We start from the raw sequence: 14,490 nt of genomic DNA, 5'->3' as shown, positions 1-14,490 counted from the left end.
TTCCTGGATCATTTAATATTCTGCCTAAAGCATCCTTGATTATAGCAACTCTAGGTTTGAATTTGTTCTTCAGTTCCTTGAGCTTAAGAAATGCTGAGAACAGCAGCAGGAACCCAAAGATTAAAAGATCCTGCAAGCACACTGTGGGTAATATGGTAATCTCTGAAATTATAGAAGGAATTATCTGATAATTAAGAAAAAACATAAAATACAGATCACATTGGACTTGCCCACAGTCAGCAGTGGCGATCTTGCTGATCTTACCATTCCTGGACCCAAAGCGCTCCATGGCTTTCACAATGTTCAAGCCTTTTTTCACCTTGCCCAAGACTACATGCTTGTCATCCAACCATTCAGTCTTAGCAGTACAGATGGAAAAACTGGGTCCAGCATTTGCCATGGACAGGTTGGCAGCAACTGTGTGCTTCAGGATGAAGTTCTTATCCTCAAACTTCTCCGTGTAGATAAACTTGCCACCACACATGATGATGTATGAAGTCTCCACCCTGGCACATAAACCCAGGAATTAATCTGTGAAAGCAGAAACCCTTGTAACCAAACCCTTTCTCCCCAGTACTCAGAGCATGGAAGCTTTCTGCTGTCTTTGGGACTTTATCTGCAAACAGCTCAAAGGAGACATGGCAGAAAAGTTTGCCATCAGTGGAGATGTTGAAGTACCCGATGAGATTGACCATAACTGGGGGGAAGTGGAGCGGACAAGTGTGCTGCTGAGGCAACAGCATCTGCAAAGCCAAAACTTGACTCATTCTTAACTGTGAGTGTCAAATACCACCTATTCCATATGGTCTCCTGGATTTCTCCTCTGACTCAGAGCACTTTGTGACCGTCTAGTCACATTTTCCAGGTGACACCTTCCCCTTGGATCTTAATGATGTATTACAGTCGAGCAGCCTGGCTCGTGTGGACCATCACAGAATTCAGAACCAACCACCTGGTGATTCTTAAGAAATACTGGTTTGATGAATGACTAAATTCTCATTCACACCCTCTATAATAAACAGAAGAATGGATAGTTTGAAAAGTAATAAATATTACATAATAATGAGAAGGACCTGAAACACTTGCTGCAGAGGGTCAAGGACTGCAGCCTTCAATATGAATTGAAGCTACATTAAGAAAACAAAGGTTCTCACCATTGGGCCAATTAGCAGCATCGTGATAGATGGTGAAGAGATTGAGATTGTTAACAGATTCTGTTTGCTTGGCTCTGCAACCAACACTCTTGGTACCAGCAGCCAGGAAATTAAAAGACAAATTGCATTGGGAAAGTCTGCTGTCGGGCACCTTTCCAGAGTACTGAAGAGCAACGATGTCCGTCTGGAGACTAAGGTATGCCTGATACAGATCATGGTCTTTGTAATTACTTGCTATGCATTAGAAAGTTGGACAATGATTAGGGATGATAGAAGGAGAATTGATGCCTTTGAGTTGTGGTGCTGGAGAAGAGTATTGAATATACCATGGACTGCTAGGAGAACAAGCAAGTTCATCCTGAAGAGATTGAAGCCAGGCTGCTCCTTGGAGGCAAGGATTCTGAAGCTTCACCTGATATATTGTGGACATGTTGCAAGGCAGGATCAGTCCTTGGAGAGGGACGCCTTGGACATGTTTCAAGGCAGGATCAGTCCTTGGAGAGGCTTGGGATGGTGGAGGGACAGTGCTGGAGAGGAAGACCCTGGATGAGATGGATTGATTGAATGACTGGTATATTGGGGATAGGTGTGTCAGAGACAATAAGATTGACACCGGATAGAGCAGGGTTTATGGCTGTTATACATAGGGTCACTATGAGTTGCAGGCAACTTGACAGCACATAACAACAACAATAGCCATAATCAAGAAATGTTTACAGTGTATGCAACAGAAACTGGAATATAGTCTCTGGCTCTAGGAAATATGTAGCCTGTTGGACAAGACTCAGAAATCCTCTTCATTTCTGAAAAGGATAATAAATGATCTGGTAGGACTACATAGAAGGGCTGCTTTCTTCAAGCATCAGGCAAGAACAGCAAAAACTTTTAACCATGGCCAGCACAAAGGCAAGAAGTCTCAGGTCACACCTTGCCACAGGGTCTCCACAGCAATGCCACAGCCTCTCCACCTACCACCACCAGAGTCGTGCTATCAGGGTCTCACTCTTAAAAAGTTCTTACTCTAGTCTCCCTCAAGTCTTGGGGCCACAAGTCTTGCTCAGCTCAAGTGGCAAACACCCTTTTTCTTATCCTAGTCCCACAGCTGTTGATGATTTACAAGGTCATGTGTCTACAATTGAGTAGCTGGAGGCCAGAGGGGGCTAATGGTAATGACTAAAAAAACCCAACTTTTAGGCAAACAACACACTTCCCATCGACTATCTCATTCAGTCTTTATAACAACTTCAAGAGGTTAAGGGAGAAGAGTTTATTCTGGTTTCGATATGAAGGAATTAAGACTCGGGCAGTTTTGTTGCCCAGCTGTGAGATCAGACAGACTGAAGTTCATATCCCAGCTCTGCATCTAACCAGCCTTGATCTATCTTGTCTTCATGCCCTTTTCTGTATAATGGGTAAAATCATAGCACTGACCTCATCAGTCTGTTCACTTGTCATTCATTCGCCAAACACTTAATATACATACTGGAAGTGCTGGAACCAGAAAGATAGGGTCCTGGTCCTCATGAGTTCACAGCCTATTGGAATATAAACATATAATTATATAAACATAATTGGTTGGCCTAGTGGATAGAAAGATGCTACCAAGCCAAAGGTGGGTGATTTTAATCTATAGCCCTCAGGCCTGGTTTTAGTTGTTTTTGGTCAAACATTCTTCTAAATGGTCTAACACTGGTCTGTCCATTTGCTCTACAGAGTGGTTACTGTGATACTAAATATTGTGACACTGATGTGTTAAATGCGATAATGGTCCCCATGGTGGACAGTGTTTGGTGGAGCTCCCAAATTAAAATGGGCTTGGACGCAGGAGTGGCATCCAATTCTAAAATATCTTGCCTCTGGAAACTCTATGAAGATAGAGAAATGATGAAAGTTAAATGTTCAGGTCTTTTGTTCATAGGGTCTCTATGAGTCGTCTACATCTTGATGGCACTTAACAACAACAACAACAAGTCATTGCACCTAGAACCTAAAACTCCAATGTCTGCCTGAACCAGGTGCTAAATGAACTACAGGATATATGAGAGAAGAGGGAGTGGTAGAGCCTACAGCAAATTAGAGATTGTTGTTGTTGTTATGTGCCATTGAGTCATTTGCAACTCATAGTGACCCTATGTACAGAGCTCTAAATGCTGTTCTATCCTGTGCCAACTTAGCCATCTCAAACGCACTCATTCCCACCACTCTAGTCACAGAATCGATCCATCTCATCAAAGGTCTTCCTCTCCTTCACCGCCCCTCTACTCTAACAAACATGATGTCCCTCTCCAAGGACCAGTTCCTCCTTGCAACAGGCCCAAAATATGTCAGACGAAGCTTCAGAATCCTTGACTCCAAGGAGCATTCTGGCTTCACCTTCTCCAGGACAAACCTGTTTGTTCTCCTAGCAGTCCATGGTATATTCAACACTCTTCTCCAGCACCGCAGCTCAAAGGCATCAATTCTCTTTCTATCATCCCTATTCACTGTCCAACTCTCTGATGCATAGCACGTAATTGTGAAGACTATAGCCTGGATCAGGTGCACCTTAGTCTCCAGCCTGATGCCTGCTCTTCAGTACTCTTGAGAGGTCCCTCACAGCTGACTTCCCAAAGCAATTCATCTCTTAATTTCCTGGCTGCTGTTACCAAGAGTGTTGATTGTGGAGCCAAGTAAACTAAAACTGTTAACTATCTCAATCTCTTCACCATCCATACTGATGCTGCCAATTGGCCCAGTGGTGAGAATCTTTGTTTTCTTGATGTTGAGCTTCATCTGTATTGAAGGCTGCAGTCCTTGACCTTCTGCAGCAAGCGCTTCAGGTCCTCCTCAGTTTTAGCAAGCAGGGCTGTAATCTGTATAACGCAGGTTATTGATGACTCTTCCACCAATCCTGATGCCACATTCCTCCTCGTGCAGCCCAATGTCTCGGATGATCTGTTCTGCATACAGATTGAAAAGGTATGGAGACAGAAGACATCCTTAATGGACCCCCTTCTCGATTTTAAACCATGTAGTGTCTCCTTGCCCTGTTCTGACGACTGCCTCTTGGTCCAAGTATAGGTTTCGCATTAGCACAATCAAATGTTCTTGGATTCCCATTCTTCTTAGAGTCAGCCACAGCTTATTGTGATACACACAGTCAAAAGCCTTTGCATAGTCAAAGCACAGACAGATATTCTTCTGGTATTCTTTGCTTTCTGTCAAGATCCATCTAACATTAGCTAGAATATCCCTAGCCCTCAAATTAAAGCAATTCAAATTGAAAATTTTTTTTACTGGGTTTTTTTTGGTGGTTTTTTTTTTTTTAAATTTTTTGTGTGTGTACCATCAAATTGGATCTGACTGGTACAGGAAGAAATTGCCCCTCCTTCTCCAGCAGAGCATCTGGTGGTTTTGAACTGCATGTCTCTGGGATTGCAGTGCAGTTTCTTGCCAGTAGGCCACCAGAGCTCCCTTAAAATGGAAAATGTTTTAACAATTGCTGTCTTAGTTGTCCAATACTACTACAAGAGAAATCACACACCTGAGAGACTTTAACAAGCAGAAATTTATTTTCTCACAGTTTAGAAAGCTAAAAGTCCAAACTCTAAGTCCTAGCTCTAGGGCAAGTCTTGCTGCCTATCCATTCTGGAGGAAGTCTTTATATTTTTCAGTTTCTAACCTTTGGTTCCTTGGCAGTTTTCATTGATGTAGCCTCTGTCTTCCAACATCTCTGCTTGCTCTCTTACTTGTCTCATCACATATCTCAAAAGAACAGTTAAGATATATGGTATATTAACCATGCCTTGTTAACATAACAAAGAAATCCCATTCCCACGTTGGATTATAATCACAGGAAGAAATTCAAATTTACAAACAAAAGACAAACTCCAAGTTTCAGCCAACATGAGACATCAGTTTGCAACTCTTGGTATACGTATTTGTGAGCAGTAGTAGGAAGGAAAAAACACAGGTTGTTACATGTGGTAATAACATGAGGATGGAATAGAAATTGAAAGCTGGAGGAGGACGGGGAGAAAAGACGGTGTGGATGGGGAAGAGAGCATTGCTGGCAAAGGAACACACAGATGCCAAACCTTATGTGGGGAGCGGCTTGCATCATTCCAGGAAGGGAGATGCTCAAAGCATCTGGTACGTAGAAAGTAAGTGATAAGTTGGGAAAGGTTGGCATCTCATGGGATTTAATACTCACTCCTGAAGCATCATGTTGAGGGCCTTGGTAAGTCATAGAAGGTCTCCAGATGAGTGAAGGTTGAGTATGTAAATCAGAAAATAGTGGAGCACTTAGCATGCACAGAACAACTCTTACAAATTGATGGGGTCTAACTATCTCCACTACACAATAAGGGAAAAGAAATTGAGACAGAAAGACATGAAGAGGCCTTGTCTTTTCTTGGGTCTTGTGGACAGAGCCATGACTCAGACCCCAGCATTCTGGCTTTGAAGTGCCATTGTGCCGTCTCTGAGGAAAAGACTATTCTAGTTACTAATAAAGTGTATTGGCGACTTATGTGGAATAAGGGCCAATTCTGAGAAGTTAAGGAAGAGACAATTTAAAAAGCCCTTATCATAGTGTCTGCTACTAGGGGTGCCTGGAAACATCAAATGTAATTATCCTCATCATTATAGTGTTGTTAGGTGCTGTCAAGTCAATTCCAATTTATGGCTACCTTATCTGCAACTAAACAGAACACTGTCCTGCCCTTTGTCATCCTCACAATCGCAGCTGCACTTATACCCGTTGTTGCAGCCATATGTCAGTCCATCTCTTTGAGGGTCTTGCTCTTTTTCACGGATCATCTACTATACCAAGCACCATGTCCTTCTTCAGCCACTGGACTCTCCTGATAACATGCCCAGTGTGGAGTGAAGGTTTCCCCATTCTTGTGAAGCTTTGCCTCATATACTTTGGCCATGTTGGCAGGAGGCCAGTCTTTGGAAAAAAGATGTCATGATGGGAAAGACAGGGGGAGAGTAGAAAAGAGAGAAACCCTTGAATCCCACTGCTGCCAGGAAAAAGAGAGAGAGAGAAACCGTTAGTGGAATGGATTGACACAGTGACTACAAAAATGGGCTTGGGCACGGTGGAGAACTTGGGGTGGTGCGGAGTAAGGCAAGGTTCAGATCTGTTCTTGACAGAGTCGCTATAAATTGTAGTCAGCTTGACTACATGTAACAACAACTTCATCGTCCCACTTTCACATGTGTATGAGGTGACTGAAAATACCACAGCTTGTATCAGGTGAACCTTAGACCTCAAAGTGACATCTTTATACTTTAATGAGGTCCTCATCAGCACATTCCCCATCTTTAGGACTTTAATGAGGTCCTCAGCAGCAGACTGCCCTAATGTCTAATCTTGTGCTAAAGCATTTTTCTTTTCTGCTTATTTTCCTGAAAGGAAATAATTTTTTTAACCTTCTTCCCCTAAGGACTTTGTCATTCTAAGACTTTGGTAGACAACAACCACCATTCCAGCAAGCCCCAATCCTTCAATCCTGAGCTGGTCATCTCCCACTGCTTCAAGCAGTTCAAGCAGGAGAACTTCCACCTGCCACCAAGCCGCCGCCGCATCGTTGTTCTGCCTTCTAGGGAGGGGCAGCTGTCTGTAAACCCCAAAGCCGAGCCCCTGGCTCCTGCACAGCTTGTCCCCAGCTTTAAAGCCCTGGAAGCCAGGGACATACAAGAGCAGCCATTAGACATCAAGACCTGGCTGAGCCAGAGGGTGGTGTTTCGGAAGGACTTAGAGTCATTTGGCAACGTGGAGAAGTGGCTGAGGAACAAGCCTGATTGCACACCTTCAGAAGTTAAGGTCTTACAGAGCAGCTACAAAAAATCTGAAGAGACCCAACCGGCTATTCCCCAGGATGCTAAAGTGAGTAGCTCATGTGCCAGATGGATACTCTGAGGGATTGGGGGAAACGCTGTCGTGCCTTAAGAGAGGCAGAGTAGGGATAGTTTATCTCCTAGGGGGGGTCAGCAGAGCCCATAAAGAAAAGGGTATTCATTATGCATTGCGGCATAACAATAACTCAAAATTATATCAAGCAACAAATGTTTATTATCTCAATGCTTCTGAGAGTTCAGGAGAATCTAACCAATGGTTCTTACTCACTCAGAGTTCTCATGAAGTTGCAGTTAAGATGTTGGCTGGAATCACAGTTGAGTGACATTTAACTGAAAGAGTTTCTGCTAATAAAATGGCACATTCCAGTGGCTGTGGGCAGGAGGTCTCAGTTCCTCACCACAGGGTTTCTCTCTGCATAGAGATACTTTAATATTCTCACAATGTGGTAGTTTCCCTCAGAGTGAATGATGCCAGAGAGTGATCAAGGAAGAGCCTCCAACACCTTTTATGACCAAGTCTCACACTGTCACTTCTACCATTCTACTCATTAGAAGCAGGTCAATAAGGAATTGTCAAGGGAAGGGGAATTATGGACTCATCCATTTCAGAAAGGAGGAGAGGTGGAGATTATGTGGACAGATCTTAAAATCATCCTTTGTTGTTGTTGTTATGGGCCACGGAGTCAGAACAAGCTAATAGCAAACCCTCAAGTGGGTTTTCAGAGGCTGTAAATTGCACAGGAGAAGAATGCTTATCATTCACCCATGAAGCTAATGGATTCTAACCAGGTGCCTTCCTGGCAGGGATAATTCATGATGTTCCATTTTATGAAACTTTGCTGCATATTCATTATCTGTTTGTTTCCTGAGGACATCTCTGTGCCAAGGTCACAAGGCTATTGCAGGTGTGCTCACAGATGTGGAAATTGCAGCTCAGTGAGGCTTACAATTTATTTGCCTAAACCCATAGAAGGAGCTCTGGTGGCCTAGTGACAAGAAGCTGCACTGCAATCCTGAAGGCACATGGTTCAGGCCACAAGCTGCCCCTTAGGAGAAGTTGAGCAATCTCCTCCCATGCCATGAACTGCCTCTGAAAATCACTGGAGGATCAGCTGTGGGTCAATTCCGACTCAACAACAAACCCATAGAAATAAAAGTAGCAGAGTCAGTATCAAAACCTTTATCTTCCAACTTCTTTGTCTCCATATATCGATGCAAACACTTAAAACTTCTTCCCAGTCAAGTGACGTTGGGAAGAGTCAGATTACTTACTCTATAGGCTGATGGGATTATGAAGTTGACAAGGTTACGTCGCAACCTGGAGACTCCCGTTGCCTTGCATTCCAAGATTCATAGGTAGGGTGATAGAAAGAATTTAGAAAGAAAAAAGAGAGTTCTATTTTTTCCAAAATATTGACTTGCAGCATGGAGATAGAGAACTTGCTAAGGAAACTCCATTTTTGGCAGATTGATCCCATTATATGATGGAAAAGGAGCTCTGGTGGCCTATTGGCAAGAAGCTGTGCTGCAATCCAGAAGGTCCACGGTTTGAGGCCACCAGCTACCCTGCAGGAGAAGGATGGGCAGTCTCCCATGCTATTAACTGCCTCTGAAAACCTGCTGAAGGGTCAGCTATGGGTTGGTTCCGACTCAAAGGTACACAACAACAGTGTTTGACCAAACACTTGAGAACCATTGCCTATCCAAGCTGACACATATAATTAACCTTCAGAGGGAGGTAACAGAAAGGCCTCTTGTAAACCATCAAGGGCTGCATCAAGGTAAAGGTGTTTTATCACAATGAAATACTGCCTTTAACCTGAAGTTGGAGAAGGAGTAAGATTTGGATAAGCAATGAATCAGAAGAGTTGTTCTAGGCTAGTTTCCAGGCTGAGCAAAGGCTGAGAGATAGGTCAATGAGGAGTCCATCAAGCAGGATGAGGTGTCTTGAGACACTAAGAATTAGTGGCATTTTGGATGCTAATGAGAATAGTCTGGTCTGACAGGAGAGATGTCAATAAAGCTTTATTCTCATGTTGTCCAAACCACTCATTTCAGAAGAGAAAAGAGAGCAGTCTTCATCCCAGTTTCCAGGATTTTGCTCTCTACTTCCATCTCACTATCCACTTAGACATGCTTAGTTTCCACGGTCTTTCTCTGCCTCTGGTGGCTACACTCCACGGGCCTGTCTCCCCTCACTGTTCCTGTCTCTGACCATTTCAGAAGAAAGCTTCCTGGACTTGGCGCAAATCAGTGTCTCTGCACCATCTGTCCAGACCCCCCGCCCTGGCAGCCCTGTACGCCTATCTGCACAACCACAATATCAGGATCCTGGAGTTTTTCAACAAGGTGAAGCACCGCAATTACCGGAAGTTGACCAGGGAGGAGTTCATTAGGGCTCTGAATGTGGTAAGTGATGCCAAAGGGAAGGATAACCCTGCACTCGTAGTTACTAGTGAAGCCGTAAAGGGAAATGTTGCTTGTCTTGTGAGCACACCTGCCACCCTGTCTGGCTGGAATGGTGAATGTGTGGCACAGGCTATAATGAGCTGTCTGTGGAATCACTGTCTCTTCCTCTTAAACCCCAGAGAATGTTGAACCTTTAGCTTCTAGAATAGCCTCGACCCCTCCCTTACATACAACTCATATAGGAGTCATGTAAAAATGAAGCTTCCGATTAAATAGTTCTTTGTGAAACAGAGGAGACATTTCTAACAAGCTCCTGTCCTGGTGATGCTGTTGGTTCCAATCAGTGGACTGGTAGACAGTAGACTCAGTGCCCATTTAAACATTTAATGTTCAAGGAACTCTGGTGGTGTGGTCCCTAGCTTGTGCTGCTAACTGAAAAGCCACACATCTCTGGCAGTTGAAATCCACCACATAGGCGGTCTCTTCCCATTAAGATTTACAGCCTCAGAAAGCCAGTGGAAGATGGGCTTTGACTTGATGACAGGGCATTTTGAATGCTCAGTAGTCCCATGTAACTGACTACTCTATTTAACCACAGTCGTAGAACATTTCTTTCATCCTGAAAGCTCCAGAAGAACTCAGTAAACTCTAGCCTGTGGGCAAATCCAGCCTGCCTTCTGTTTCTGTAGTTTTCCTGGAAAATGACAGCCCTCATTTGTTTAACTATTTTGTGAAGAATTTCTTTCATGTTCAACTGTACAAGAGTATTTCCTATAAACCAGAGATTGACAATGGTCCAAATGTCCAAACTATCATATCGCTCCATCACCTCTAACATTAATTATTCCTCCTATGTTCAGTTTTCCCCATTCCACTATCCTTTGAGTTCTGCAATTCTCTAGAAGGTCTCACAGGAACGCAAAACCTGACAAGGAAATGGCTCATGCGACTATGGATGATGTGAGCAAGTGCTTCAGAGACTGGTGAGCAATGGGTAAGGTCCTGCAGGCTGAGGTAGTCGGTTACTAGTTGTCAGCACCGCTGGACCAGGTCAGTTGCCATGTCCCAAGAGAGTGAGAATTTAGCTTATATGTTGTTGTTGTTGTTGTTTATCGTAAAATCAGAACCAATCCGTACCTGACCCTCTGGTGGGTTTTCAGACGCAGTAAATTGCACAAGAGGAGATTGCCCATCTTTTTTCCATGGAGCAGCTGATGGATTTGAACGACGTGCCTTCAGGATGGCAGTGCAGCTTCTTGCCACCGTTAATGTTTGTTGAGTACTATCGAGTCAGAACTGACCCAAAACTGACCCTCGAGTGGGTTTTCAGAAGCAGTTAATCACACAGGAGGAGAGTGCCCATCCTTCCCCAATGGAGCAGCTGGTGGATACGAACCACACTCCTTCAGAATTGCAATGTGGCTTCTTACCACGAGGGCTTCCCTACATAGAGGTTGGATAATACACTCTGCTAGAGTAAGCCTTGAATCCCCATCCTAATCCTATCTCCTTAATACAATAAATACCTCATCTTTGAATGTGTTCTTAATACAAGGAGGCTAGAATCACAAAATGGCAGGGCCATATTAATTCATTGTACCACGCTCATTGTCTATGCAGCACAAAGTTTGGTTTTAATAAGAAGAGATTTACTGACCCCCTCATCTAGATGACTATTCTGAATAGAAAGACACCTTTAGAAAGCAAAATGTTGCATTTTTTTATTGTTTTTTAATCATCATGAGTTTCTACTCTATTGTTTTGTGATACATAATTATTTGAATGTTTGAAATATTTTAAATAGTTGTTCTGACGCATGATGACCCCATGAGTGCCTGAGTAAAACAGTACTCTCTAGGATTGTTGACCTCATTTGAACTTACATATGAATAATTAATGGTATGACCCACAGTCCACCCCTGGTCTAGTTTTGACTGCTGATATTGAGCTTCTCCAAAGATTTGTTCCACAGATGTAGTCAATCTGATTTCTATGCCACCCATCAAGTGAGATCTATGTCTAAAGTCATTGTTTGAGTCTTTTTAAAAAGGTATTTACAATGAATAAATCATTGATAAACACCTCTTCAACCTATATGCAGAACAGATCATCCAGGAGGCTGGGCTCTATGAGGAGGAATGTGGCATCAGTATTGGAGACAGACTCATCAGCAACCTACATTATGCTGATGACACAACCTTCCTTGCTGAAACTGAGAAGGACCTGAAGTGTTTGCTGCAGACGGTCAAGGACTGCAACCTTCAATACGGATTGAAGCTCAACATCAAGAAAACAAAGATTCACACCACTGGACCAAATGGTGAAGAAATTGAGATTAACAGCTTTAGTTTGCTTGGCTCCGCAATCAACACTCTTGGTACCAACAGCCAAGAAATTAAAAGAAGAATTGAATTGGGAAAGTCTGCTGTCAGGGACTTCTCTAAAATATTGAAGAGCAGTGGTCTCAATCTGGAGACTAAGGTGCACCTGATCCAGGCCATGTTGTTGTAAAGTGGTGTTGAGACATAGAGATCCTATGAATGAAAGACCTGAATACTTGTTTAACTTTTCATCATTTTTCTAAGTTCATAGAGTTTCTGGAGGCAAGCTATTTTGGAAGTGGATGACACTCCCCCTTCCAAGCCTGTTTTGGTTTTTTTGGTTGGTTTTTTTTTTCTGGAAAAATTTTTTTTAATTAGCCATTAATTTCTATAGATGTATAGGACTTGATCTAATTGTACATTCTCTGATTGGAGACATACTTCTCACACAAGAGAATAGATAATTCACAAAGATTGAAATCACCATTGCTTAAAAAAATACAGGTTTCTGTGATAAAGTATTTATTGGCCACTGAGTTAACTTTAAGGAGTTGACGGTACATGGTTAAAGCACTCAGCTGATCCCATTGCTGCAGTCCCAAGCCTGTTTTAATCTGGGAGCTCCACCAAACATTGTCCACCATGGGAACCATTATCAGATTTGACACATCAGTGTCACAGTGTGTGGCATCACAGTACCCATGAGTTACCTCTGTACAGCCAATCTACAGACCATGCTATACCCTTTAGAAGAATGTTTGACTAAAACCAGGCCTGAGGGCTGTAGATTAAAATTGCCCACGTTTGGCTTTGTAGCATAACTTTTTATCCACTAAAACAGCAGAGCTCTCTCTATGAATCACAATTCTATGAACAATAGATCCAACCCTTGCCCTATCCTATGCCATCCCCACAATACAAGGCATGCTCAGCTATAGTCTTCACAATTACTTGTTATGCATCAGAGAGTTGGACAATGACTAGGGGTGATAGAAGGAGAATTGATGCCTTTGAATTGTGGTACTGGAGAAGAGTACTGAATATACCATGGACTGCTAGGAGAACAAACAAGTTCATCCTAGAGAGGGTAAAACCAGGCTTCTCTTTCGAGGCAAAGATTCTGAGGCTTCATCTGACATACTTTGGGCATGTTGCAAGGAGGGACTAGTCTTTGGAGAAGAACATCATGCTTGGAGGGTGAAGGAACAGTGCAAGAGAGGAATACCCTTGATGATATACATTGATTCAGTGACTGGGGTAATAGGGATAAGTGTGTCAAAGACAATAAGGTTGGCACAGGATAGAGCAGGGTTCAAAGCTGGTATGCATAGGGTCACCAGGAGTTGCAAGTGATTTGATGGACAACACGTAAGAACAATAACAATACAAAATTCAGTCATTCTATTTCCAGCCTCATTTCTATCACCAAGCCCATATTTTACAATTACTATTCCTTCTTCACTGTTTCCAACTTTTGTATTCCAATCACCAGTTATCATTAAAACAGCTTTTTTTTTGTTTCTCATTAAAACATCTCGATTACATGTACAGTCAATTTCAAACTGAAGGATTTGTTAAAAATTCTCAATTTCTTTCTCTTTGACTGTAGACGTGGGGTGTATATTTGAATAATTGTGTTAACGGGTCTTCCTTGTATACATATAGATAATGTGCATTATCAATCTGTATCAATATGGATTGCATGTAAGTGACAAGAAAACAAGATTCTTATCACTGGACCAATAGGCAACATCATGGTGGATGGAGAAGAGATTGAAACTGTCAACAACTTCATCTTACTTGATTCCACAATTAACACCCTTTGGTGCTGGCAGTAAATCAGGAGACATATTGCATTGGAAAAGTCTGCAGTTAGGGACCTCTCCAAATTATTGAGCTGTGATGCTGTCAGTTTGACGACTAAGATGCGTCTGATTCAGGCCTTGGTTTTATCAATTACTTGCTATGCATCTGAGAGCTGGACAGTGAATAGGGATGACACGAGAAAAATTGGTGCCTTTGAGCTGTGATGTTGGAGAAGAGCACTGAATATCCCATGTATAGCCAAGAGAAAAAATAAATATATCTTGAAGAGGGTGCAGACAGAGTGCCCTTTGGAGGCAAGGATAATCAGGTTTTGCCTCATATACTTCAGGCATATTGCTAGGAGGGGCTATTCCTTGGAGAAGGGCATGATGTTGAAAAGGGTGGAGGGCTGACAGAGGAGAGGAAAACCTTCAACCAGGTGGATTTAAACAGTGACTGCTATAATGGGCTCTAGTGTGTCAGGAAGTGTGAAGATGGCGCAGGACAGGATGGAATTCTGATATGCTGTTCATAGAGTAGCTTTGAGTTTTACTTGACTCAATGTCACCTGACAACAAAGCAAAAGTTCATCGTGGGTTGAAGTTTCAGAGGGCACCTCTCTTTTAAGGTGCTCTCTGGTTGCATTTAAATCACCAATATAGCAATATGGGGCTCTGCAGTCTATGCCGCTCAGGGACTCTCTCATGCTTCTCAAATCAGAACTGACTTGTAGCTGATCCTCCAGGGGGTTTTCAAGTACCTTAGTGGTAAGGAATTGTGCTGCCAACCCAAAGGTGTCCAGTTTGAATCTACCAGCAGCTCTGCAGGAAAAAGATGAACAATCTCCTGTGTGATTTACTGCCTCTGAAAATCTGCTGGGGGGCCAACTAAGGATTGGATTTTACTCTATGGTACACAACAACAACATTTGGCCTATGCCAGGTAGGGAGATG

At 42.8% G+C, this 14,490-nt stretch overlaps 1 protein-coding gene across 1 annotated transcript in view; it reads left to right on the top strand.

Annotated features, from left to right (window-relative positions):
• The window catches only part of EFCAB12 (EF-hand calcium binding domain 12), a 54,573-nt gene that overhangs the window by 4,870 nt on the left and 35,213 nt on the right, over positions 1 to 14,490 (top strand). The window contains exons 2-3 of the mRNA XM_006901048.1: positions 6,587 to 7,029; positions 9,225 to 9,410. Of these exons, the coding sequence (XP_006901110.1) occupies positions 6,587 to 7,029; positions 9,225 to 9,410 (629 nt within the window). The remainder of the gene's footprint in view (positions 1 to 6,586; positions 7,030 to 9,224; positions 9,411 to 14,490) is intronic.

This window comes from Elephantulus edwardii, unplaced genomic scaffold (assembly GCF_000299155.1).
Source record: "Elephantulus edwardii isolate Elephantulus edwardi_28Jun2011 unplaced genomic scaffold, EleEdw1.0 scaffold00306, whole genome shotgun sequence".
NCBI classification, from domain to species: domain Eukaryota; kingdom Metazoa; phylum Chordata; class Mammalia; order Macroscelidea; family Macroscelididae; genus Elephantulus; species Elephantulus edwardii.
Note: the sequence above shows the minus strand (reverse complement) of the source record. Positions and strands in the feature narration are given on the sequence as shown.